The 23,558-nt window shown below is 45.7% G+C and overlaps 1 protein-coding gene across 2 annotated transcripts; it reads left to right on the plus strand.

Moving 5' to 3' along the window:
- Positions 1–1,277: 1,277 nt before the first annotated feature.
- On the plus strand, positions 1,278–22,968 carry LOC310762229 (cytochrome P450 2J4-like). 2 transcript variants are annotated; one of them, XM_083612930.1, is made up of 10 exons: positions 1,278–2,591; positions 6,920–7,033; positions 10,562–10,724; positions 12,114–12,263; positions 13,333–13,493; positions 13,847–14,026; positions 15,715–15,856; positions 20,468–20,655; positions 21,285–21,426; positions 22,129–22,968. In XM_083612930.1, exons 3-10 carry the CDS (start codon positions 10,607–10,609, stop codon positions 22,305–22,307), a joined length of 1,260 nt encoding a protein of 419 aa, XP_083469056.1. In that variant the 5' UTR covers positions 1,278–2,591; positions 6,920–7,033; positions 10,562–10,606; the 3' UTR covers positions 22,308–22,968. The 2 variants fall into 2 exon arrangements, with proteins under 2 accessions (XP_083469056.1, XP_083469057.1); XM_083612931.1 differs by lacking the exon at positions 1,278–2,591 and adding an exon at positions 5,753–5,889.
- Positions 22,969–23,558: the final 590 nt, after the last annotated feature.

Here is a 23,558-nt window from a genome sequence, read left to right on the forward strand (position 1 = left end):
GGTAGCCAACGCTTCCTTCACACTTTTTAGAAGGCATCTACATATCGTGATCAACAAAGAAGCTGAACAGGTCAACGTAGGAGTTGGACTAAGAAAATCACCATCCTCAACCTTTGCTCTCCATGCTCTTTGCATGGTGGCAAGAATAATACCATTGCTCACTTGTTCTTCTTCTCCTGCAGACTGGGGAGGAACAGGTTGTGGCAACCCGTTTGTGGGAGGTTTTAATGTGCCTTTAATCGAAGCATAATCAGTGGCTTGAGGTGGTTCCCAGAATTCACACCTTCAAAGTAAAGCTGGCCGGGGAGAGATCACATCACAACACCTGAACAGCAACTTTAGCTTGAGACTCATGTTAAGGACAGCGATGATTCATGGCTGTTGTCAGACCGGTTTCTCCAAACAAATCCATGAGGAGAGGCATGCAATTAGAACCGAAACCTTGAGATATCAATAATTGCACAAGCTTCAGACCAGAGCTGGTTAGATTTCTGAGTTGTCATCAGATCCTGAGTCTGAGATGAGCCAGGAGCCAAGAAATAAGACCCGTGAGAGCAGCCAGCGGTCAGGATCTGACAGTCAATGAAGAAACCAGAAGCTGTGAGCAAAGGCTCCGTTTTCAAGTTCTTGGTTTTTAGAAAGAATCCTCTTGTATGTGCTGTTTTTAATTGATGAAGTAAGCTGGCCTGGGAAAGGCCAGAGCTCAGTGGGAGAGTATTTGATATGCAGGCATGTATCCCAGTGTCACGGTCCGGTTTACAGGCAGTTGAAGTCCTGGCAGAGGACGTCGGGACCGGGGGCAAGACGGAGGGGTGGGAGCAGGAATGAGAGTCTGGAAGCTAGGAGTCAGGAAGCCAAGGGTCCGAGGGTCAGGAAGCAAGGAGTCAAGAAGCCCAAGGCAGGGAACGTAAAGGGAAATGCTTACCTTATATCCCTTCCCAGCTCTTGCCACCAAGTGCTGTGAGTTACCAATCAGCCTCACCTGTGTGGCCACACATTGCCTCTAGAGAACAAACTTAGGAAAGCTCCAGTCCTGCGAAGCCCTACCGGTCACAGGGCCTGGCTCTTGCACGCACTCCTGACACCGAGGCTCAATTCCTGGAATCCCCAGGTAGGGCTAGGAGAGACCTTCTGTCTGAAACCCTGGAGAGATGCTGCCAGGCAGAGACCTAGATCTAAAGAGAGAAAGTTGTGTTTCAACATTATGTAATAAATGTCTCCCACTGATTTCAATCTGACTAAAGTCTGGCTAAAGTTCTCTGGACTGGGGTCTTGTCGATGCTTGGCCGGCTGGCCGGCTGTTGAAAGTGTTTGCCACCATTCCACTATGCACCCAGGACCATAGCTGTCAACATTTCCCTTTTTTAAAGGGAAATTTCCTTATTCCGAATAGGATTCCTCTCAAGAAAAGGAAAAAGTTGACAGCTATGCCCAGGACCCCCGGGGCCTCTCCCACAATAACAGTGACGTGACATGAAGCGTCGTAAAATATCCCTGAGCCATAAAAGAGCTAACAAATTTTAGTAGAACAGGCTCCTCAGAAAACCCCAGCGGCAACTGCCTATTGTGGTAAGAATTAACAACACAAAGCATTGTAACATTGAACGTTGTAAAAGGTTCAAAGGTGGCAACACCCTAAAGACAACAAAGTGAAATCTCATTTCAGTGGGTGTCCAACGCTTTTATTGAATCAATGTGATTATTCCTCACATGTTTCACTGACAAGTTGTTACTTAGGAAGGGGGCCAGAGAGGGAGAGATGGTATAAACCCGGCATTTTGAAAAGCTTTGGGGCTGGCTGGCAATTTTCTGGGCCCATTTCCCTCTGCTTTCAGGTCCATTTATGGCACTACAACAGCCTTGATCCCCCTGGCTGATGACATTTGCTGACAGGAGGAGTGTGACTCTGCTCAATCACCTTGATCTCTCTGAAGGTTTTAAAACTATTGACCAGGGTGCTCTTCTGTAGTGGCTCTGGGCAGTGGTGGGGTTGGAGACCCTTGTATTACAGTCGTTCTGCTTCTACCTTCAGGTAACAACAACAACAACAGTTATTATGGCTATCAAATTCGTATGTTGTTGAGAAGATGTACAAGGCACAGAGCTGGCCCAAGACATTTTGCTGCCTGAGGCAAAGGACAAGATGGTGCCTCCCCTTCCATGTTCAGAAGGTGGCTGGTCTGCAAAATGACTCAAACGTCAACACTGGCAACAGGATAGCAGCACTCCCAGCACACCTGAGGGTTGCTGGCTAGTTCAGTGGGGGCAGAGCAGCCACAGAGGCAGTACTGCTGCCACCCATCAGCAACTTCGCCCTGAGGTAGTTGCTTCCCTCTGCCCAACGGTTGTGCCAGCCCTGACAAAGCAAACTTTCAAATTGCTTTGCAATGTGCGGTCGCAATCCTGCACTGGACCAAATGCTCATTGGCATTACAAATGCCTCTTCCACATTAGGAAGGATCGGAAAGCATTAGGTAGAGCACATTCTATAAGCAGAAGGTCTCCTGTTCCATCCCTGGCATCTCTAATTAAAAGGACCAGATGATTGGAAACACTTCTTGAACGTCTCAAGAAGCCAGATCTGGTCTTGGGTGAGTGTTACAACACAACGTGCAAGAAAGAGATCCAAAAGCTCAGGAATTTGGCACATGCTATAGGTACATGCTACAGATCCAAGCTTGGGGCATGATACTGTTAAGTTTGAACATGCAAAATGTGGGCTGATATGGCTTTGTCACTCTAATTAAGAGGTCTGATTTAATGAGACAAATGCCTAGATAATTAATACCACAATTTAGAAGATGTCTCAATATGTTTACTATTAAAACTTTACCATAATCTTGCTCAGCAAAATGTACATGAATCTATGCAAACTTCATCGCAACTCTGTGGTTGGTTTAGCGTAGCCTTGGCAGCCCAAGTGCTAGGAAATGTGTGGCTAGTCTTTCCCCCGGCAAATATTCAGTTTACTGATGATGCAACTATTCTTTACTGTTGCTGTGTTGCAATGCAGTATTTCTCTTAATTAAAAGCTGACAGACAGACAGGGTTTTATACTTTGGAAATGATCCCAAATTCAGGGGGTGGGAAGCCTCATATTTCGCTTATTTACAAGGGCTCTTGGGTCTGTAATAGTGTACAACGAGTCTTGAGCTCAGCTCACATCTGCAGGCAATCTCTATGGATGCAGTTTAAAAGGTGGTTTTAAAAATGTGGGCTTGGGGCTTCCTCAGTAGGAGTCTGTCAATGGGAAGATCAGTAATGTGTTCCCCTCCGCTCCCAGCTTCGTGAATTGTCTGTCTTTCATTACCGTGAATGGGATCTACTGCCGATGGGAGTATGAGATATGATAGAAGTATGTTAATGGGTTTTTTATAGCTGCGGATGGTCCTACGAATGGGCAGGAGTCGGGGTCTGAGCTGAGTGCTTGGCAGATTTATTCATTCATTTGGGGGGTTATAGGCCTCCTTTCTCCTCTGAGAAATGAAGTACTCCAACTGCAGCAAAATATTAGAAACAGGAGAAAGCCAAAAGTCAACAGAAAAACAACCTCTTAAATTACATATACCGTATTTTTTGCTCTATAAAACTCACTTTTTCCCTCCTAAAAAGTAAGGAGAAATGTGTGTGCGTCTTATGGAGCGAATGCAGGCTATGCAGCTATCCCAGAAGCCAGAACAGCAAGATCCCTGTTGCTGTTCTGCTTTCTGAGATTCAGATTTTTTTTTTCTTGTTTTCCTCCTCCAAAAACTAGGTGCGTCTTGTGGTCTGGTGCGTCTTATAGAGTGAAAAATACAGTATATAGGCGGGAGCAGTAAAACATGGAAACCCCCCAAAAGCTAGGACTAAACAAAAGAAATCTGTGCAACATATAATTCAAGAGAGAGTGGGAAAGTACAATAAAACCAGTAGAGGATGTTGTGATGCTCACCTGACTTCCTGATAGTTGTGTTGCTTCTGCTTATCGGGAAGAAGACGTGGAGGTTCAGGGGAGGTCAGCACAGTGTATATGCACTGGCAGGAACACCAGATTAGCCCTGATGGTGTAGATGCAGCACATCCACCTCAGACCTGCTCTTCTCTTTCCTGGTAAGCAGCAGCAATACAGCTGTTGGGAGGTCAGGTGAGCACTGCCACCCCACCAGGCCATCTGCTGCTTAATGGAACATGAGAGAGAGAGAGAGAGAATTTGACTGCCAAGTGCACAAAAAACTGCACATCCTGCACACTCCAGGGAAAAGGCCCTTCCCAGGCGTCCTGCCCACCACCTCAGAAAGCAAAGGCATGTATGAAAGGGCCGCCCCAGATTATCTCTGAGGGCAAGCAGATGCATGGCAACCGAAAAAGGCATCAAATTAAAAACATGCCAACTTTTTGGCACAAAGAAAATATTGGGAGCACACTAATGAGTGGTCGTAGTTAAGCCCTTCTGGGTCCAGGGAGCTTCACTTCCTTGATTTCCAGTAGTGTTGCCAAAGGAGGGAGGGAAACAGCCTACCTTGTTTCTGTGCTTTTAAAAGCACCTTGATTTGTAAAAATGATAGTGCCACCGATTGCTAATATCTGCAGATCAAGCTGCCTCTAGGTTCATAATTTCGCTTTTTAAAAAGCTGTTTCCCACACCGCTGACTTTGTTAATCAAGTGCACAAGTTTGGGTTTGTTTTTCAGATTAGAAACTAAAAAAGGTCACCCCAGTCCTCCGCTTCAGTTACTACGATGTTTCCCAGGTGCAGATCTCTTTCATGCATAGCTGTCAACTTTCAGATTTGAAAATAAGGGATCAGCAGCTTCACCTGTCCCCGGGGCTAGTCTACAGGATATCTAACAATCCGGGATAGCAGCGGGAAACGGCGCTGGAATAAGGGAATTTCCCACCAAAAAAGGGAAGGTTGACAGCTATGGTTTCATCGCTTGCATTTATTTTGAATACCTAGATAATTGTTTTGCTAGAAGAGAGAGAGAAACAAACACGCTGATAAGATGTTGGTTTCCCAACAAGAGAGTTTCCCATAAGCGACATCTTCCTGTTCCCCTCAAACAGAAAGCATGGTGTGGAAACCCATTCTGTGAGTCACCTGGCAGATGCCTTGGCATCAGAGAATACTCATAAATCACACCTTAATTAATGACAGATTAAGGGACGATCTCAACAGGATGGCAGTTGAATGGGGAGAAAAAAATGAGCTCAGGTTATGGAAAAAAAGCTCTGGGGCTGAACGATGGGGGTGAAGATGCTCCTTCAGGTCAGCAGCAACACTTTGAATTGTGTTCAGAAATGTTCTGGGAGCCACGGTGGATCTTTTAGGTCAGGGGTTGGCAAACTATGGCCCCCGGGCCGGATCAGGTCCACCGGGGTTCTAAATCTGGCTCGCCCGGCCATTTAAGAACCGCCATGAAGCCAAGATTCCCGACAATGGCGACGAGAGGAAGAGGCCGAGTGGCGGCGGCTCTGCCAATCAAACGCCGCACCTGGTTTACCTCAGTGCGGGGATGTCTCTGCCGATCAAACACCGTGCCATGCTGAGGTAAACCAGGCGCAGTGTTTGATTGGCAAAGACATCCCCGCACCATGCTGAGGTAAACCAAGCGCGGCGTTTGATTGGTGGAGCCGCCGCCACTCAGCCTCTTCCTCCCACTGCCGCCGCTGCCCTGGTCCTCCTGTGTCTGCTGCTGCTCTGCATCCCCATGACGGGGGCAGCAGCGGCGTTCCTGGAGGACAGCTGGCCCAGGCTAGGGCTTGGTGGGGCCACCGACATGCTCCCATTGGTGGCCAATGTGACAGTGGAGGATGATGAGGCTGGCAGCAAAGTGGCCCAGGCAGTGGCCTTCACCTCCGGGGAGCAGGAGGATGAAGGGGCGGAAACGCCCGCACGGGGTGGCAGCTGCTGGTGAGGCACCAGCTTGTCCTTGTCTTCGTCTCCATGCTCCTTGGAGAGGTGCACTGGGCAGTGGGCGCCACCCTCGACCAGCTCCTGCAGGCTCCCGGCTTCTGAGGTGCCCAGCTCCCACGAGTGCGCCAGCCCACTCTCCCAAACTTCCCGTCTGGCCCCCGACAGTCTGAGGGACAGTGAACTGGCCCCCCGTTTAAAAAGTTTGAGGACCCCTGTTTTAGGCGTTATGATAAATGCATTCTATCCTTTCTATCCTTAGAACAAAGGAAGGAAGTCAATATGTGTATATGTATGTCATGACTAGATTAGAATGATGATATGGTTTTATTTGTAGATGTGTGTTTTTGTTTTTTTGTGTGTGTGTTTTCTCTTGTGTGTGTGTTTTTTTTTTCTTCCCTTGTTTGCACTGTTTTATTTCGGATTCAATGTTTGTAAATTTTGTTGTGATTTTGCATTGAAAATAAAAAAATTAAATAAATAAATGCATTCTAAAAGCGTTTACTAAATGCATGCATCAGGATGAAGTGCAGGTGAATTTTCATGAGGAGTTAAGGAAATAAATAAATCACGAACTGTGAAGAACTAAATTTAAGATGGGGAGAATGAGAAGCTGGGAGAAAGCAACACTGACACAGAGTCATTCATCCCTACCTGAGATACACGGGGAGTCATCCCTCCTTTCTCCAGACCTGCCCAGCTGACCTCACCACCGGCCGCTGAGCCAGTGAGAGCTCAGAGTGCACAGTAGGTGTGGCTTAGTCAAATAGTGGGGGCCCCTACACTCATTAATACCATTTTAAAAATAATAATAATAATAATAAACCAAAGAAAAAGGAAGGGAGAGAAAGAGAGGCAATGAATGTGTCTGCAGGAGAGATGACTGCAGACACATCTCTTAGCAATAATTAGAACCAGGAGGTTTTCTGAAGGAGAGACCGAGGACAAAGGATGAAAAGGGACGTTTAGGGGGATGATTGGGCTAAGTGGACTTTCCCTACTCGCAGTCCTCTCTCTCTTCGTTATACAGTTTCTGAAGCTGCTATGGGCACGGACCCACTTCCCCCCAGGACCGACGCCTCTTCCCGTTATTGGCAATCTGTGGCTCCTGGATTTTTCCCTTAAGAAAGAGATTCTTGCTAAGGTAATTATTGGCAGCGGCTGGTGGGCAGGCGGGTGGAGGGGGGGCAAAGGCATGGTGCCCGGAGGCAGGATAACGTGGGTCATTTGCCCAGAGCATCGTTTTGATCACTACTATGATATTGGCTGAGCCCCCAGAGGACATCTGGGGAGAGATTAGAGACAGTCAAACCTGTCCATTTTGGTTTCTCTGTTTTCTGATATTAAGTTCAGATTTCCACATTTCTGCATCAGCATGCTATTTTTTAAAAGTCCTTGTGAAAGACCTCTCCAGCATTTTTCTGCAAAATTTTCCCAATAGACACACGTTTGCAAGCAATTTCCCCTAAAGTAATGTATTCTTGTATGTTATATCCGCTAATGTATGTAATGCATCTCGATGCACACTTTCCCCAAATATGCACATTTCTGGGTCACAATATTTGGCTGGGGAACCACATTGCAAAACTGAGAGAGGTGCAAATTTCAAAGGATAACTGTTTCGGTTCACGTCATGGTTTCATGAAGTGTGTGTTCAGGAGTTTCATATTAACGAGTGAAAAGAAGCAAATTTCTTTCCCATCTCAAGGAGGGTTGGACTAGATCAGGTCAGCAAAGTGTGTTTAGAATGAAGTTAGTGACCTTCAAACTGGGGAAAACAAAGATAATTAAGAAGAGGAAACAGAAAGAGAAGATTGCAAAACTGAGTCCTCTTACCTATTTTATTGGTGCCTCGTGTTTCTATCCAAATTCACTATTTTCTTTTAACCCAGCAAAGTTGAATTAGAAATCCTTCATCTCCCAAAAGAAAAGAAAAGAAATATCTGGGGTCGCTTGATTTTTATTTTCTGTAAAAAAATAAAAATAAAAAGTTACAGGGCCCCTGGAGAGCCACTGGCAGTCAGTGTAGACAATGCTGAGATAGATGGACCATTGGTCTGACTCAGTAGAAGGCAGTTTCCTATGCTCCTGCCCTAGTAGCTTCCCAGCTGACTGCTGCATGGCAGGGGGAGAGATCTTGTGCCCTCCCCAGAAGGCACCATGAGTCAGAAAGTTATTTAAAAAGCAACTTGTTTACCGAGACGCTCCCAAGTCTCTCCAAAGGCAAAGAAGTCTTCTGTCTGGAAGAAAAGAACTCCCCAGGAAGGAGAGATGGTAATCTCCACACTCGTTTTCTGGCTGCTGCTTTAGTGCCAGTCAGGCATACATATCATGGTCCAGTTTGGGTGCGATGCTAAACCATAGTTTTAGCGCTATGTACATGGTCAGCATTGCGCCTCAGGCTGGAGTGCTCCCCCTAGTGGTGGGTGGGCTGGGCCTACGTCAATTTGCATGCATTTGCATCTGTTCATTCGTAAGTCTGTATATTTGTGCACACAAAGAATACAAACAGGAGAAACTTCTCAGAAGTGCCAACCAAAAAAAAGAGGTTGATTACAGCTCAATACATTCCAGAACACTGGTTCCTTCTTTGGGAGCAATTCTAAACGTTCAAATTGTGCCTTTACCAACCTGGTGTTTTGGACTACGACTCACATCAGCCACAGGCAGCACAGTCGCCAAAGTCGCACTGCAGTTCACCAGGAGACTTTGCGAGGCAAGACTTTTGGGAAGCCCTATGCAAGGTGTCTCCCCGTATTGCCGGGCAGCAGCCTGTGGGCAGCCAGCCTGATCTGGTCTTCTGATTGCCAGCAGTCATGGAGAACCTGGCAGGGCAGATGCCAGCACCCAAGGCTCTCTCTAAAAGTACTGCAGTTCTTGAGGGAGAAGGCCCACCATTGGTGCTCCATGACTCAGCAAGGAGCCAGCTGTGGCACACCCAACCAAGCAGGATACTGGCTTGATCCTGGAGTGCCCAACCATAGAATCATAGAATCATAGAATCATAGAGTTGGAAGAGACCACAAGGGCCATCGAGTCCAACCCCCTGCCAAGCAGGAAACACCATCAGAGCACTCCTGACATATGGTTGTCAAGCCTCTGCTTAAAGACCTCCAAAGAAGGAGACTCCACCACACTCCTTGGCAGCAAATTCCACTGTCGAACAGCTCTTACTGTCAGGAAGTTCTTCCTAATGTTTAGGTGGAATCTTCTTTCTTGTAGTTTGGATCCATTGCTCCGTGTCCGCTTCTCTGGAGCAGCAGAAAACAACCTTTCTCCCTCCTCTATGTGACATCCTTTTATATATTTGAACATGGCTATCATATCACCCCTGAACCTCCTCTTCTCCAGGCTAAACATGCCCAGCTCCCTTAGCCGTTCCTCATAAGGCATCGTTTCCAGGCCTTTGACCATTTTGGTTGCCCTCCTCTGGACACGTTCCAGTTTGTCAGTGTCCTTCTTGAACTGTGGTGCCCAGAACTGGACAGAACCAGATAGCTGCCAGCATCAGGGACCAGAGCAGAAGTAGCAGCCAGGAAGGGCAGGCCTGCTCCAGGGTTGTGGTCATGTGGCAGCAGGGATGGGATATGCCCATTTCACAGAAGGCCAATATGCCTCATGGTAGGGCTGGCACCCCTTCCTCTAGCTGCGACTTCTCCACTCCACATTGTACATACTAGCTGCTCCCAATCTTGTTTACCACATTGCACTGCAGACAAGTAGAAGTTGTTATCACATATGTATAAGAATTTGTGTGAAAGGTTGTACATTTCTTGATTTGTCCCACTGCTGCCAACTTCCTTTTTGCTGTATAGCCCAGTTGGTTAGAGCGTGGTGCTGATAATGCCAAGGTCGCAGAGTTGATCCCCCTACAGGACAGCTGCATATTCCTGCATTGCAGGGGATTGCAGATGATCTTCAGGGTCCCTTCCAACTCTATGGTTCCAAGGCTCAACTATAGCAACCAACTAGACGACTGTACAGCTCAAATATTTGTGCACAAGGTACATAGATTGTACCTTCATTGAACATTGCATGTAAACAACCCTGCAGAGATTTGGGGTTAAAGGACTTCATGTTCCTGACCTCAGTAATCTTCATAACAGTCCTCTAAGGCAGGTCAGTGTCCATAAGAAAGTAGTCTCCTCATATTTTCATGGTCAAGGCAAAATCTGAACTCAGAGCTTTGTGGTTCACAGAACTGCATAATTCCCAGACCCCAATCCTTTATTGACCCCATGCTAAAAGAAAAATGCCAGAAAATCTCCTTTCAGCTCACTTCTTCAGCTGTGGTTTTAACCACAGCTGTGCATAGCTAAACTATGGAACTCCTTGCCACAGGAGGCAGTGATGGCCATCAACTTGGGTGGCTTTAAAAGAGGACTGGGCAAATTCATGGAGGAGGAGAGGGCTATCAATGGCTGCTAGCCAGGATGGATATGCTCTGCCTCCACATCTGGAGACTGTACTGTTTCTGAACAGCAGCCGCTGGAAACGGCAGGAGGGGAGAGTTGCTCTTGTGTTCAGAGCCTGCTTCTGGGTTTCCTGTGGACATCTGGTTGGCCATTGTGAGAACAGGACGCCGGACTAGATGTGCCATTGGCCTGATCCAGTAGGGACCGTCTTATATTCTTGCTTTTTAAAAAAATAAAAATGATAATGAACTTTCTAGTTGGCAAACATCTATGGAGACATCTACACCGTCTGGGCGGGAACCATGCCTTTTGTCGTGCTGAATGGATACAAGGCAGTGAAAGAGTGCCTTGTCACTCACTCAGAAGAGACTGCGGGAAGAGCGCTCTCACCTTTCTATAAGGATCTGATGGGCGAAAAAGGTAAACACCAATATTATTCTTTTCTTGGAAATTAGACTACAGCAGATCTTTGGTGTCCTTCTGATGCCTTGAACAAACAGGTGACAAGAAGAAATCTGGTAAACTGCTGGCACAGAGATACTGCAGAGCTGAAGCTCTTAAATTCTTCCTGCCAACTGAGGTCCAATTTCAGTTTTTGACCTCACCCCATCTCTTTCTTAGTATGCAAGAGGTAGATAGATAGATAGATGATAGATGATAGATAGATAGATGATAGATAGATATAGATAGATAGATAGATCGATCGATCGATAGATAGATAGATAGATAGATAGATAGATAGATAGATGATAGATAGATGATAGATAGATGATAGATAGATGATAGATAGATGATAGATAGATAGATACAGTGGTACCTCAGGTTACATACGCTTCAGGTTACAGACTCCGCTAACCCAGAAATAGTGCTTCCGGTTAAGAACTTTGCTTCAGGATGAGAACAGAAATCGTGCTCCGGCGGCGCAGTGGCAGCATGAGGCCCCATTAGCTAAAGTGGTCCCTCAGGTTAAGAACAGTTTCAGGTTAAGTACGGACCTCCGGAACAAATTAAGTACTTAACCCGAAGTACCACTGTAGATAGATAGAGATAGATAGATAGATAGATAGATAGATAGATAGATAGATAGATAGATAGATATAAACAACATGAGTCAGGAATATGGAATCCTGTTTCAGGGATATTAAAATAAACTGTTTTCTTTAATGCTTTTATGAATAGAATAGATGTTAACCTTTACAGGTTTGAGCACTATCTGTGTGGAGTATTTATTATAAACACACATACAATGCTATTTTTCTAGAAAAAAAGAAGTGCCAGAAATCACCATGAACACTTCCCTTGTTCTCTTAGAATGGCAATGGAGAGGTGCCAGAACTGAGTTGTCATGTAGCATTACAAAGAATCTGTTATTCACATTTCTTTGTGACTGCCTAATAACTTAATTGTCACAGTCTGTACCTTCTGCAATGCATTTCCCTCTGACCTCACTGCTTCCCATCCTGCCAGTAGCTGAGGATATCACTTTGTGCATCTTACAAAGTGGACTGTGGACTAGAAAGCTCACACCGGCCTTTGTCAACCTGGTTCTCCCCAGATGTTTTGGATGACAACTCCCACCAGCCCATCCAAGCCACCTGGAGAGCCCCAGGTTAGCAAAGACAGGCTTGTGCCATAGTTAATTTGCCAACCTTCAAGGCGCATCTTTATCTCTTTAGCTGCAATGGATAGACACAGTTGAAAGAATCTGTCCTTGCCAACATTATTGTGGAGGGCAAAAGATATTATCGCCCATCATATTACAGCTGCACTGCTTGACACAGAAAAAGGATTTTCTTTTGTGTCACACAGGCATTTATCCTACGAACAACCATAACTGGAAGCAGCAGAAATACTTTGCCATGATGGCACTAAGAAGCCTTGGGGTGGGGAAGAAGCACCTGGAACACAGAATTCACAACGAAGCCCACCAACTCCTAATGGCAGTGACAAGCAAGGAAGGTAAGCTTTTAGTTTTTGATTATGATAGCCTTCTCCACACGACACATGATCTGGGGTTCCTTGTTGCAATGGACCGATCTGCAAGGCACTCGGAAGACAACTGTGCAGAAATGGAAGGGTCCAGCCCCATCCCTCTGGAATTCATCTGACGGCTGATGCACTTGCCAAAATAACTGGTTATCTTGCAAAGTGGGGGACACAGTTTCCTTGCAGTGCTTGCCCTGCACAGCAGCTGTTTCCAAGCAATTCAATTGTCTTTTAATTTGAGATAAGTCCCTGCCCAATACCTTGAGCAGGTTTGTTTTGTGGCTGTGAACATCTTCTGCCAGTTCTGCAGCATATGAATGCAAAGCGGAGTGTGGACAAAATGAAACAAATGAGGTTCACTACAAGAGAGAGGGCCTTTTCAGTGGTGGCACCCCAGAGGGGTCTGCCTAGTGCCAACATGATGATCTTTTTAGGTGCCCAATGAAGGCGTTTCCGGTTGTAAATGTTTTTTACTGCTTTTAAAAAAGAAACTTTATTATTTAAAAAAAAATAAATGCAAAATACAAACAACATTGAACATATTGATACAAAGGGGGGGGGACTAGAATATATAAGTGGGAGGGGAAGAAAAAGGAAAAGAATACCCTACATTAATTCATTGACGATGGTGTGTGAGTGTGTGTAAAGGTAAAGGTAAAGGGACCCCTGGCCATTAGGTCCAGTCGTGACCGACTCTGGGGTTGCTGCGCTCATCTCGCTTTATTGACCGAGGGAGCCGGCGTACAGCTTCCGGATCATGTGGCCAGCATGACTAATCCACTTCTGGCAAACCAGAACAGCACATGGAAACACCGTTTACCTTCCCGCCGGAGCGGTACCTATTTATCTACTTGCACTTGACGTGCTTTCAAACTGCTAGGCTGGCAGGAGCAGGGACTGAGCAACGGGAGCTCACCCCGTCGTGGGGATTCAAACCGCCGACCTTCTGATCGGCAAGTCCTAGGCTCTGTGGTTTAACCCACAGTGCCACCCGCGCCCCTGAGTGTGTGTACCATGGCACTAATACTTCCTGCATTCACAGGTTTAGCCTTTGACCCCCAGACCCCCATAAACCACGCTGTGGCCAACGTCATCTGCTCTTTGCTGTTTGGGCATCGCTTCGCCAGTGAGGACGACTCTTTCAACCGATTGATAAAAGCCACCTATTTGATCGTCTTCATTCCGGCTTCTTTCAGGGGTGGGGTGAGCTTCCTTCTCTTCCTGCTCTTGTCCTCTTGAAAGCTGTTTTCCGTTACGCTTCCTCAAATTAAGTGAAAACAGGGACCTTTCCGCTCAGGGTCCTTGTGTTCTCACCCCACACAGTGCATGCTGCAAAACGCCACCTATTTTTTGGGTTTGGCACGACCAGCTGCTGCCTTCCTTTTTATTCTTTTGCAAGATCAGTCTGCATCCTTTGCAGAAACATTGCATTCTTCAGAAAAATGCCCGGCCTCCCCTTTCCAGAACATTAAGGTTCTCTCAGAGCCGTTTTTTGGCTCACTAGAAATTAATTTCACAACACCCCTCCTCACCTGCATTTTTCTTTGTTGCCACAGGTATATAATGTTTTCCCACGGATTATGCGCCGCCTACAAGGGTCGCATCAACAAGCATTTGAATACAACAACTTCCTCCATGCCCTTGTGAAGGATGAGGTCCAAAGCCACCAGGAAAGCTGGAAGGAAGGTCAAGAACCAGAGGATCTCATTGACCTCTACCTGGACCAAATGGCAAAGGTAAGAACATGGCTTCTGTCCAGCTTCATCACCATGCCTGTCCTCCTGAGGCAAAGGGCTCAGCATGGCTACTAAGAACAAGCCGGGCTCTGATGTTGCTTCACCCACAGCCAGCCAGCTTTAGGGCACATTCAGACCAAACATTTAAAGCACTATCTGAAGAAATGTGCATGCACACAAAAGCTTATACCCAGAACAAACTTACCGTAGTTGGTCTCTAAGGTGCTATTGGACAATTTTTTAATTTTTATTTATTTATTTAAAGCAATATGATACTGCTTTAAGCAGCCGCAGATTCCCCTGGGAGCTGTGGTTTGTTAAGGATCCTGACAGTCGCTCAGAGGCCCCCATTCCCTTCACAGAACCACAATTCCCAGAATTCCCTGGAAATTAGGGATGGAATCCCTACTACAGTGGTACCTCGGGTTAAGAACTTAATTTGTTCTGGAGGTCCGTTCTTAACCTGAAACTGTTCTTAACCTGAGACACCACTTTAGCTAATGGGGCCTCCTGCTGCTGCCGCGCCGCCAGAGCACGGTTTCTGTTCTCATCCTGAAGCAAAGTTCTTAACCTGAAGCACTATTTCTGGGTTAGTGGAGTCTGTAACCTTAAGCTTCTGTAACCAGTGGTACCAGTGTACTCTGGAAATCATGCTAGCAAGGCCCACGAGGACCTGACTGAGGTTGAATGGGCCCTAAATGTACCACCTCCGTATTGATGAATTGCATTTATATGCCACTCACAGAACATCAGAAGTCCTCTGGGCGGTTTAAAACTCAGTGCCAAATGCAGTCCAGAGTCCAAAACTAGTTAGCAACAATAGAAAGCAGCCAAAGTCAAACTATCTACAAACAGGGCTGGTCCATATGAGGCAAGATAAAGCAATTGCCTCAGGTGGGACGACCCACAGTGGCAGCAGATCCAGCCTTCAAGGGATGCCTCACTTGTAGCAACGGCTACGGGACACCCCTTGGAGGCCAGATCTGCCTTCCCCACAGCACACACACACACCCCACAATACCACCTCAACAGCAGCCTCTTGGTGAATAGGAGGGTCTGCTGGTCTCCTTCCTCCCCTAGGAAGGAAATGGCAGGGGCTGCCCTCAGGGGTCTCCTGGGGTCTGCATCCACCTGGCACAGGTGGGCCCCTTTCCCCCAGATTCCCAATTCAACCATCGGGTCAGGTTGATTTGATTCTGCCCTCTGTTTCTGATGTGGATCTTCACTCCCTGTTCTTTCCTGGTGGGGAAGCCCCGCCATTTTGTGGTTCACCACAGGTGCCAAAATGTCTTTGAGTTGGCCCTGTCTACAAACCAGCCTAAGCACAGCAGCATAAAATCAATTTTGAAGCAGCCAAGAGAGAAAAAAGTTGGCGCAAGAATCTGAAAATATCCGATAAATATAGCTTTGTGCTTAGCCTTCTGAATGTTGCTGCTCATTATTTGGAAAGTTTCCCCACAGGTTTCTGGGGGGCAGGGATAGGCTGGGAGTGGGGTATAAGTAGCTGCAGAGAAAAAGGAGCGTTTCGGGAGCCCTGGCTGCTCAGCAACTGAATTGCTGGCAACTGAATCTTTGACTCATGACCTAGCTCTGCCTCCAAGCCTGGCTGGCCAAAAAGGCCAAGGAAAGTTCATGAGCAGCTCTTGATGGATAGGGATCCACTAAGCTTTTGTGCATTCTGCCCACAGAGCAAAGATGAGCCAACGTCCACTTTCAATGAAGACAACTTGGTTCAAACTGTAGTTGACCTCTTGATTGGAGGGACCGTGAGCACCGCGACTATCCTGTACTGGGGATTGCTTTACTTGTTAAAATATCCAGATGTTCAAGGTGAGTCACTCATCATCATCTGCATCTGCATCATTTTATTTGCAGTCCGCCTTCCCTTACTTAAAACCATGCTCAAGTCGGCTTACAACAGGAAGAGGTTTACATCTGATGTGAGGAAAAGGCACCAAGAAGTGCGCAGCCCAACTGAACAATTTCCACATTAATCGTAACATGATCTAAAATAAAGATGTACAAAAAATTAATATCAATAACAACAACAACCCCCACTGAACTCCCAGGCCCAGCTTTTGTAGCTGGAGTCAATCCGTCAGGGGTCCACCCTCCCTGGCCAGGTGTAAAAAGGCTTGCAAGGCAGGCAGCTGGTCTTCCAGGACTCACAGCCGAAGCTGAGGCCATTGCAAAGTGTGTTGCTAATATTGATTCAAGAACCGTGTTGCCCAGTCCAGATGTAAGCAGGTGCAAGACTGTGGATGCAAGCCAGGAACATCAGCTGGGGATGAGCATCCACAACTGTGTTGCAATGGGAATGGGAATACCCATGCCGCGTACTCTGAATGGTATCAGAGGTCATTGTTCTATGGTCCACCTGGTATTTGCCAAATGCAGGGCAAAACGGAATACGGTGCCTTCTTACCAGTGGTGTGGTGTAGCCAGTGTGGTGTAGTGGTTAAGAGTGGTAGACTCGTAATCTGGTGAACTGGGTTTGATTTCCCGCTCCTCCACATGCAGCTGCTGGGCTGGGTGACCTTGGGCTAGTCACACTTCTCTGAAGTCTCTCAGCCCCACTCACCTCACAGAGTGTTTGTTGTGGGGGAGGAAGGGAAAGGAGAATGTTAGCCGCTTTGAGACTCCTTCGGGTAGTGATAAAGCGGGATATCAAATCCAAACTCTTCTTCTTACATCCCTAGCCAAAGCTGCACATTGCATGAAATGTGTGATCCCATTGAACGTGTCTGGATTTGGGGTTAAAACAGCACATGTTGTAGAGCAGGAGTTCCATAAACTCTTTTTCTCTGCCCCCAACCTGACCCTGTAAAAAGCATGATTCAGAATAGCGGTTTGCACAACACAGCAACATCCAAGCAGTAACAGTTCACTGCACATTTAGTCCAAATCCAATGAAAATTGTTTAGTTTAGTTCATTTGACAAAATTGATTAACTTGGTCCAGCACCCTTCTGTTGCCCCCTGGCCTCTTAATGCCCCCCTAGGTAACCCTGCCCACTCCCAGTGGGTGGTACCACCCACACTGGGTCCCTCTGATGCAGAGCATGATTAAGAGCAAGACTAAGTTTTCTCCCCCTGCGTTGCTGCCATAAACCACCCCTTCCCAAGCCACTGTTTGCATTGGAATGGGACTCAGCTACTGGGGTCAGCAGCAACTTCAAGGAGGCAGGTTTTTTCCAGGACCATGGGGAGAGGAGGAGGAAAATCAGCTTCCCACTGGCCAGAGTTTCAATCCTGACTAGGCCCACCCGGCTGCTGTTTAAAACAAAACAAGAAACACACCCAGGGACATTCAATACAATGTAAGGCCCCCATAGAGAAAGCACCCATAAGTAGAGGGTCGGTAATACTTTTATGATGCTGTGGCATTACAGTTAATATAGTTTTAAATGCTGTATTTTGCCATGGAAAGATTTTGTTTTTAACAGCAATTTTTTAAAAAAAATATTGAATGCATTCAACAAATAGACTAGCTAGTAATGACTGTAGAATAACAAAATTGCACGTTCAGTCGACTACATGCGTGAAACTCCTAAAATTACAAAGCAAGCTGACAATGGTGCAATCCCAGATTAAAGAGCAGTGAGAATTGAGTCAGACTTGCAAAGCATTTTGCAAAATATCAAGAGAGCTGGAGGAAGGGTGTGAATCTTCTGTAACAGGAGCCAAATGAACAGGTCTAGGCAGAACCTTGAAGAGCTGGGTCTCACTTCCTGCTGAACCGCCTCAGGCAGAAAGTCGACCAGTGTAGCTTCCCTGTCGATGTGTCTCCTTACCCAGAAAACTGCACCAGGGGAAATTCTGCCTGCCATGCGGCTGTGAAAGAAATAGGAGAGCTTGAGGGTAAAAAAGCGAGGTGACCACAGCATATTGGTATGGGAAGAAACATGAATCGTGTAGGCTGTTTATGCTGGCCAGATTTAACATGTTTCCCTCGGTGGTAGTGAGAGGAAGATACTTAGCTATCCCAGAATCAGAGCGTCTCTGCAAGTGCGGAAGGCGGGAACCTGATACTCTGGAGCATATATTCTTTTCCTGTGATTTTGGCAGTTATGCCAGAGGAAAATTGTTTGAGGCCCTAGAATTTAATAGACAGATTTTTACACAACCAACTGTTCAGGACCTGCTGGCGGACAGCGATGATCAGGTTACTATTGTGGTGGCTGAATTTTTGAGTGCTGTCCATGGAGAAAGAGTGGGCCATGATGAGACTTAGTGGTTCTTAATGGTAGGTGATGTTGCTGTGTTGTATTATATTATCTATGTACATCAATTTATTTTTGGAGTTAAGAATAGGACTGGGATAAATTGTGTTCGCTGAGCCCGTATTTTATACAGTTTGTATATGATGTTTGTTTGATATTGTGTGGTGTGCTATGCCTAATAAAGGATTTTGAATTGAATTGAATATTGGTATGGCCTAGGGCAGTGAGGCATTCACAAAGTAAAGGAAGGATTGAACTCTGATTAATAAGAATACACACAGAGGCTTGAACCAGCAAGACTCTGGGAAGGGTGCGTATAATAATCTCTGCTCCTCCGCCCCCTGGCCCAGGTCGTTTTATTCACAAAAGAACTTTTTACAGTGTTCGTAAGAACCAATCAGATTTCTTCTAAGCATTTCAACAAACCCCACGTGGGGACAAAGTTAAACTAGCAAAACTAATTAAGCATGGGGTAAATAAAACAGAACTACAAAGGAGTGCATTTGGCAACCCCTGAGGTCATAAACAAGCAATACACATGATAAGAAGGATGGCCAGGAGGACAGCGATCATTATCACCTTTATGTGAAACCTGTTTCCTGGCTCTAAGATTAACATCCTAGGATTAACATATCAGAAAGGCTACTTCAAAGAAACTTACCCACTGTCTTTGATGACCCAGGATGCCTGCCTGGCTGTGTACGTGACTTGTGAAGAAAGAGAAATGGAACAGAGATGCAGAGGTGTGGGTTGATCAAGAATCATATCAAAATAGTTTAAACCCATTCAACGCAATGCTTTCATTGCTGACACAGATGGCTTACTCTATATTTGTTATAATTCCTCATAGCAATCCCACCTGATCACTACAGGGCAGTATGTTCTACAGCCTTGCATTAACTTACAAGGCACATTAACAATTTAGGGTCAGGATACCCCAAGGACCACAAACTCACTATATCGCTCCCTGATCACTGAGGTCTGTGGCAGAGTGAGTGGCCCTCCATGGCTCACAGCTATCAGGAGCTGTACATTCAGTATTGTGGGCCCAATCCTGTGGAGCTCTCCAAAGGCTGAGGACAGAGAGGCCCCTCTCTGTTGAACCCCTCAGGCGTTTTTTATTCCAACAGGCACTTCTGGTTTTAGGGTGAATTTGAACTGGCTTCGTATTTTGTAATTCAGTTTGTGGAATTGAGTTTAGTGCTAAGATGCTCACATTGAGCAATGGAATGTTCTCCTCCCGCCAGGCACATTCCAGGGGTGTGTGAATCAATATATAACTTGTTGAAATAAAGAAATCAACCTTATGACCTTATGACTGCCTATTTTCCATATGCCTGAAATCCAAAGAGTCCAGGGCAGAAATGGGGAACCTGCGACCCCTCCAGATGTTACTGAACTACAATTCCTTTCAGCACCAGCCAGCAAGGCCAGTGGGCAGGAATCATGGGAGTTGTAGTCCAGGACCATCACGAGGTCCACAGGTCCTCCACCCTTAAAAATAAAATAAAATAAAAAATGTAAAATGAAAGACATGTGATGGACATGTGAAAAAATGTAAAAAAATTGGAATATAATTTATAATGAATTGACAAAACTGTTTCAATATACCTTCCCAAAAAAAACAGAAGCCTTTTTGCTGGGATTGATAGGAGATGAATTAAGAAAAGCAGATCGGAGACTGTTTATGTGTGCTACGACTGACGCCAGAATCTTAGTAGCCCAAAAAAGGAAAACTCAGGAAATGCCAACACTAGTGGAGTGGCAGACAAAAATGGTTGAATATGTAGAATTAGCAAAACTGACCCACAGGATCCGTAACCAAGAGGAAACAAAGTTCAAAAATGAATGGAGTAAATTTGTCGAATATATAGGTAATAACTGTAGAAGTTTAAAGACTGTAGTAGGATTAAAATAAATTTTGTGACATGTATAGAATGCTATTAAGAATCTGCAAAAAAAGAGAAAATTTAATATGAAAACCTGTTGAGGGGAGGGAGGGAAGTCCATGTGCGATAGAGCGTTTAGAAAATAAGTAGACATATGATTGTGGAATGTTAGAGTATTTATTTTGTTTGTGTTAAAGAAAACTCAATAAAAAGCATTTTAAAAATAAAAAAAAAAAAATAAAATAAATCCACGAGATGGTATGAGGAAATGAAGACTAACAAGTAAGAAGAATTCTGCTGGCATCCATTAAGGGAATTATTTATCTGCAGAGAAAATCCATGAGGAAATAGACGCCGTTCTGAGACCTTCCCACGTCATCACTTACGAGGACCGGATTAAAGTGCCCTACACCAATGCTGTACTTCATGAGGTGATGCGCCATTGCAATGTGTCCATCACTGGGCCTTTCCGGAAATGCTTGGAGGACATCACTTTGCTGGGCTTCCCCCTTAAAAAGGTACACGATGCTCCTTCCCCCAAAGGCAGCACAGGCAGAAAGGCGGGGTATGAATAAACAGAAAATAAATATAATAATCATTGTGACCATTATTGGCTCCAGTCAGGAGCTGGGATGCTTTGGGTTCCTCCAGGCAGCCTGTTTATTTGATTACATGGAGGGCAGACAAGGCCCCGTCTTGCAAAAAGGTTTGCCCATCAGTCGTTTCACACAATTTTGAATCATGTTTCTCATTTGTTTTTATTTTGCTTATTTATTTATTTCATAGAATTCATATGCTGTTCGATTTTTCTTATTTTCTAAAGGCAGTACAGTCGTACCTTGGAAGTCAAATGGAAACCATTCTGGAAGTCTGTTCGACTTCCAGAACATTCAGAAACCAAAGTGTGGCTTCTGATTGGCTGCAGGAACCTCCTTGCAGCCAGTCAAAAGCCGTGGAGCTACCAAAAATCGTTCAAAAACCGGAACACTCACTTCCGGATTTCAATTGTTCGGGAGCCAATTTGTTCAAGATCCAAAGTACAAAAGGGATAAAACAGTACAATTATTTCTAGAAAGAACAAGGATGTTCTGATGGTAACAATTAATTTGCAAACTCATCCGAAGTAATTCTCCCTCCTTTTGCGCAGGGGACCCTGGTGCTGCCCAACCTCCACTCGGCGCTGTATGATCCAGAGTACTGGGAGACCCCCTGGACCTTCAACCCAGGGCATTTCCTCGACTCGTTTGGCCGGTTTGCAAGCAATAAAGCCTTCTTGCCTTTTTCGACAGGTAAAGAACCTACTCCTTCTCCTTCCCAGGATGGAGATTTAATGGTGAAATCCCATTACCGTGATGGTGGTGGTGGTGGTGATAATAACAATAATAATAATATTAATAATAATAATAATAATAATTTATTTATGTCCCGCCCATCTGGCTGGGTTTCCCCAGCCACTCTGGGTGGCTCCCAACATAAAATTAAAAGCACAATAAAACTTCAAACATTAAAAACTTCCCTAAACAGGGCTGCGTTCAGATGTCTTCTAAAAGTCGGATGGTTGTTTATTTCCTTGACATCTGATGGGAGGGTGTTCCACAGGGCGGGTGCCACTACCGAGAAGGCCCTCTGCCTGGTTTCCTGTAACCTCGCTTCTCACAGTGAGGGAACCACCAGAAGGCCCTTGGCGCTGGACCTCAGCGTCTGGGCAGAACGATGGGGGTGGAGATGCTCCTTCAGGTATACTGGGCCGAGGCCGTTTAGGGCTTTCAAGGTCAGCACCAACACTTTGAATTGTGCTCAGAAACATACTGGGAGCCAATGTACGCCTTTCAGGACCGGTGTTATATGGTCTCAGCGGCTTCTGAGTTACACAGACCACATTTGATGATAATTGGGTAACAGCAAATGAGCATGACCAACACAGTAGGCGAGGGCTTGGAATTGTTTCTTTATTTCATGGAAGCAATTCTGTTGCTTCGATTCTCCTGCAGGGCGCCGGTCCTGCGTGGGAGAACCTTTGGCAAGGATCGAGCTTTTCATCTTCTTCGCTAACCTGCTGCGTGCCTTCAAGTTCCATCTTCCAGATGCAGAAAAGGAAGTCAACATGGAAGCCATTAATGTAGGTACCTGTCAGCCGCACCCGTACAGGATCCTCGCAATTCCACGCTAACCCAATCTGGCTGCGATTTCCTTCCAGGAGCAGCTGGGTGGGCCAGAAGGGGAGCTGTTGGAAGAGCCCATGTCATCCATTCTCGTTGCCAGCAGTGGCTCGCAAGCTTCTTAAAGCTGCCACCCTCAACCTTAGTTACCTGTTGCTCAGGTGAACTTCAGCTTGCACCAGGAGAAGGCTCCCGGAAAGAATCAATGAATGGCCATCTTCTCCCTCTCTCCAGGTGAGAGATGGAGAAGTGGCTGAGAGCGAAAACCCAGGTGGGAGCTGGGAGGAAAGGCAGCCACAGGTGACAGGTGTGGCTTCCACCCAAGGCTTGCGGGTTAATTGCAGCAAACTTTTTTGGAATGACAATTCTCGGGCTCCCCCAATTCTTATGCTGCCATTTTATTTCTTTGTTAGGCATTCTTCTCTCTCCTGTTCCATTTTTAAGTGACTAAATTAGGCTAGTTTATTTGTAGTGTTTTATACAACTCAGTAGAGATTGGTTCCTTTGCATTTACTTCTTGACAGTATTAAATCTAATTGTTCCTAGTATGTCTCTTGAAATGTTATCCTGACTCTTTGGGAACCGTTTTGTGGAGATCACACTTCGTGAACCCGACAGAAGTGGGCTGAGGTTCATAAAAGCTTGTGCCATAATAAATGTGTTTATTAAATGCTGCAAGACTCTTTGTTGCTTTATCACAGATGCCATGATAGCCCAGGTTTTGAACACCTGCCATACTTAATTCCATGCTGCTTCCTGTGTCATTTTGTAGACAGCAACCTGGAATGTAAGTGTTTGCATTTCTCTGTAGCTAAAGGGTTATAACCAGATCACACCAATGACTGCAGGAGGCACCAAATAAACCATGCAGGGCTGGGTACTGTGCATTTTGACAACCCTTGTTATCCATTTAGGAGAGATACCATCTCTTACCTCCAGGATCTTCCCACCCACCCTTTCCCACTAACAGGGAAGGAAAAGGAGATTGCATATACACACATACATATATACAAATACATACAGGCACTCCCTGGTCTCCAAGCTTGCTCTGCTTTTCCTAATTTTCCGTGGTAGCATCTTGGAGCAAAGCAACAAAAGGGATATAGAGAGTGATTGCCACTACAAAGAAAATCACTGCCTTTGCTTTTAGAAAAGCTGCTCTACAATCCCAGACAGGTAATATTTTTTTCAGATGCCTCATTCTGTTTCCTGTACAGGCCTGTCAATTTCCTTTATCCAAATGGGACAGACAAATTTAAAAA

The sequence above is a fragment of the Podarcis filfolensis genome (genome assembly GCF_964270895.1).
Source record: "Podarcis filfolensis genome assembly, chromosome: 5".
NCBI lineage: Eukaryota > Metazoa > Chordata > Lepidosauria > Squamata > Lacertidae > Podarcis > Podarcis filfolensis.

Bases quoted from the DNA above. Each gene is read 5' to 3' on its own strand.
- LOC310762229 (XM_083612930.1), top strand. From the start codon at position 10,607: ATGCCTTTTGTCGTGCTGAATGGATACAAGGCAGTGAAAGAGTGCCTT. The intron at 13,494-13,846 runs GTGAGCTTCCTT...TTGTTGCCACAG, and splicing joins CGGCTTCTTTCAGGGGTGGG to GTATATAATGTTTTCCCACG. The intron at 14,027-15,714 runs GTAAGAACATGG...TTCTGCCCACAG, and splicing joins ACCTGGACCAAATGGCAAAG to AGCAAAGATGAGCCAACGTC.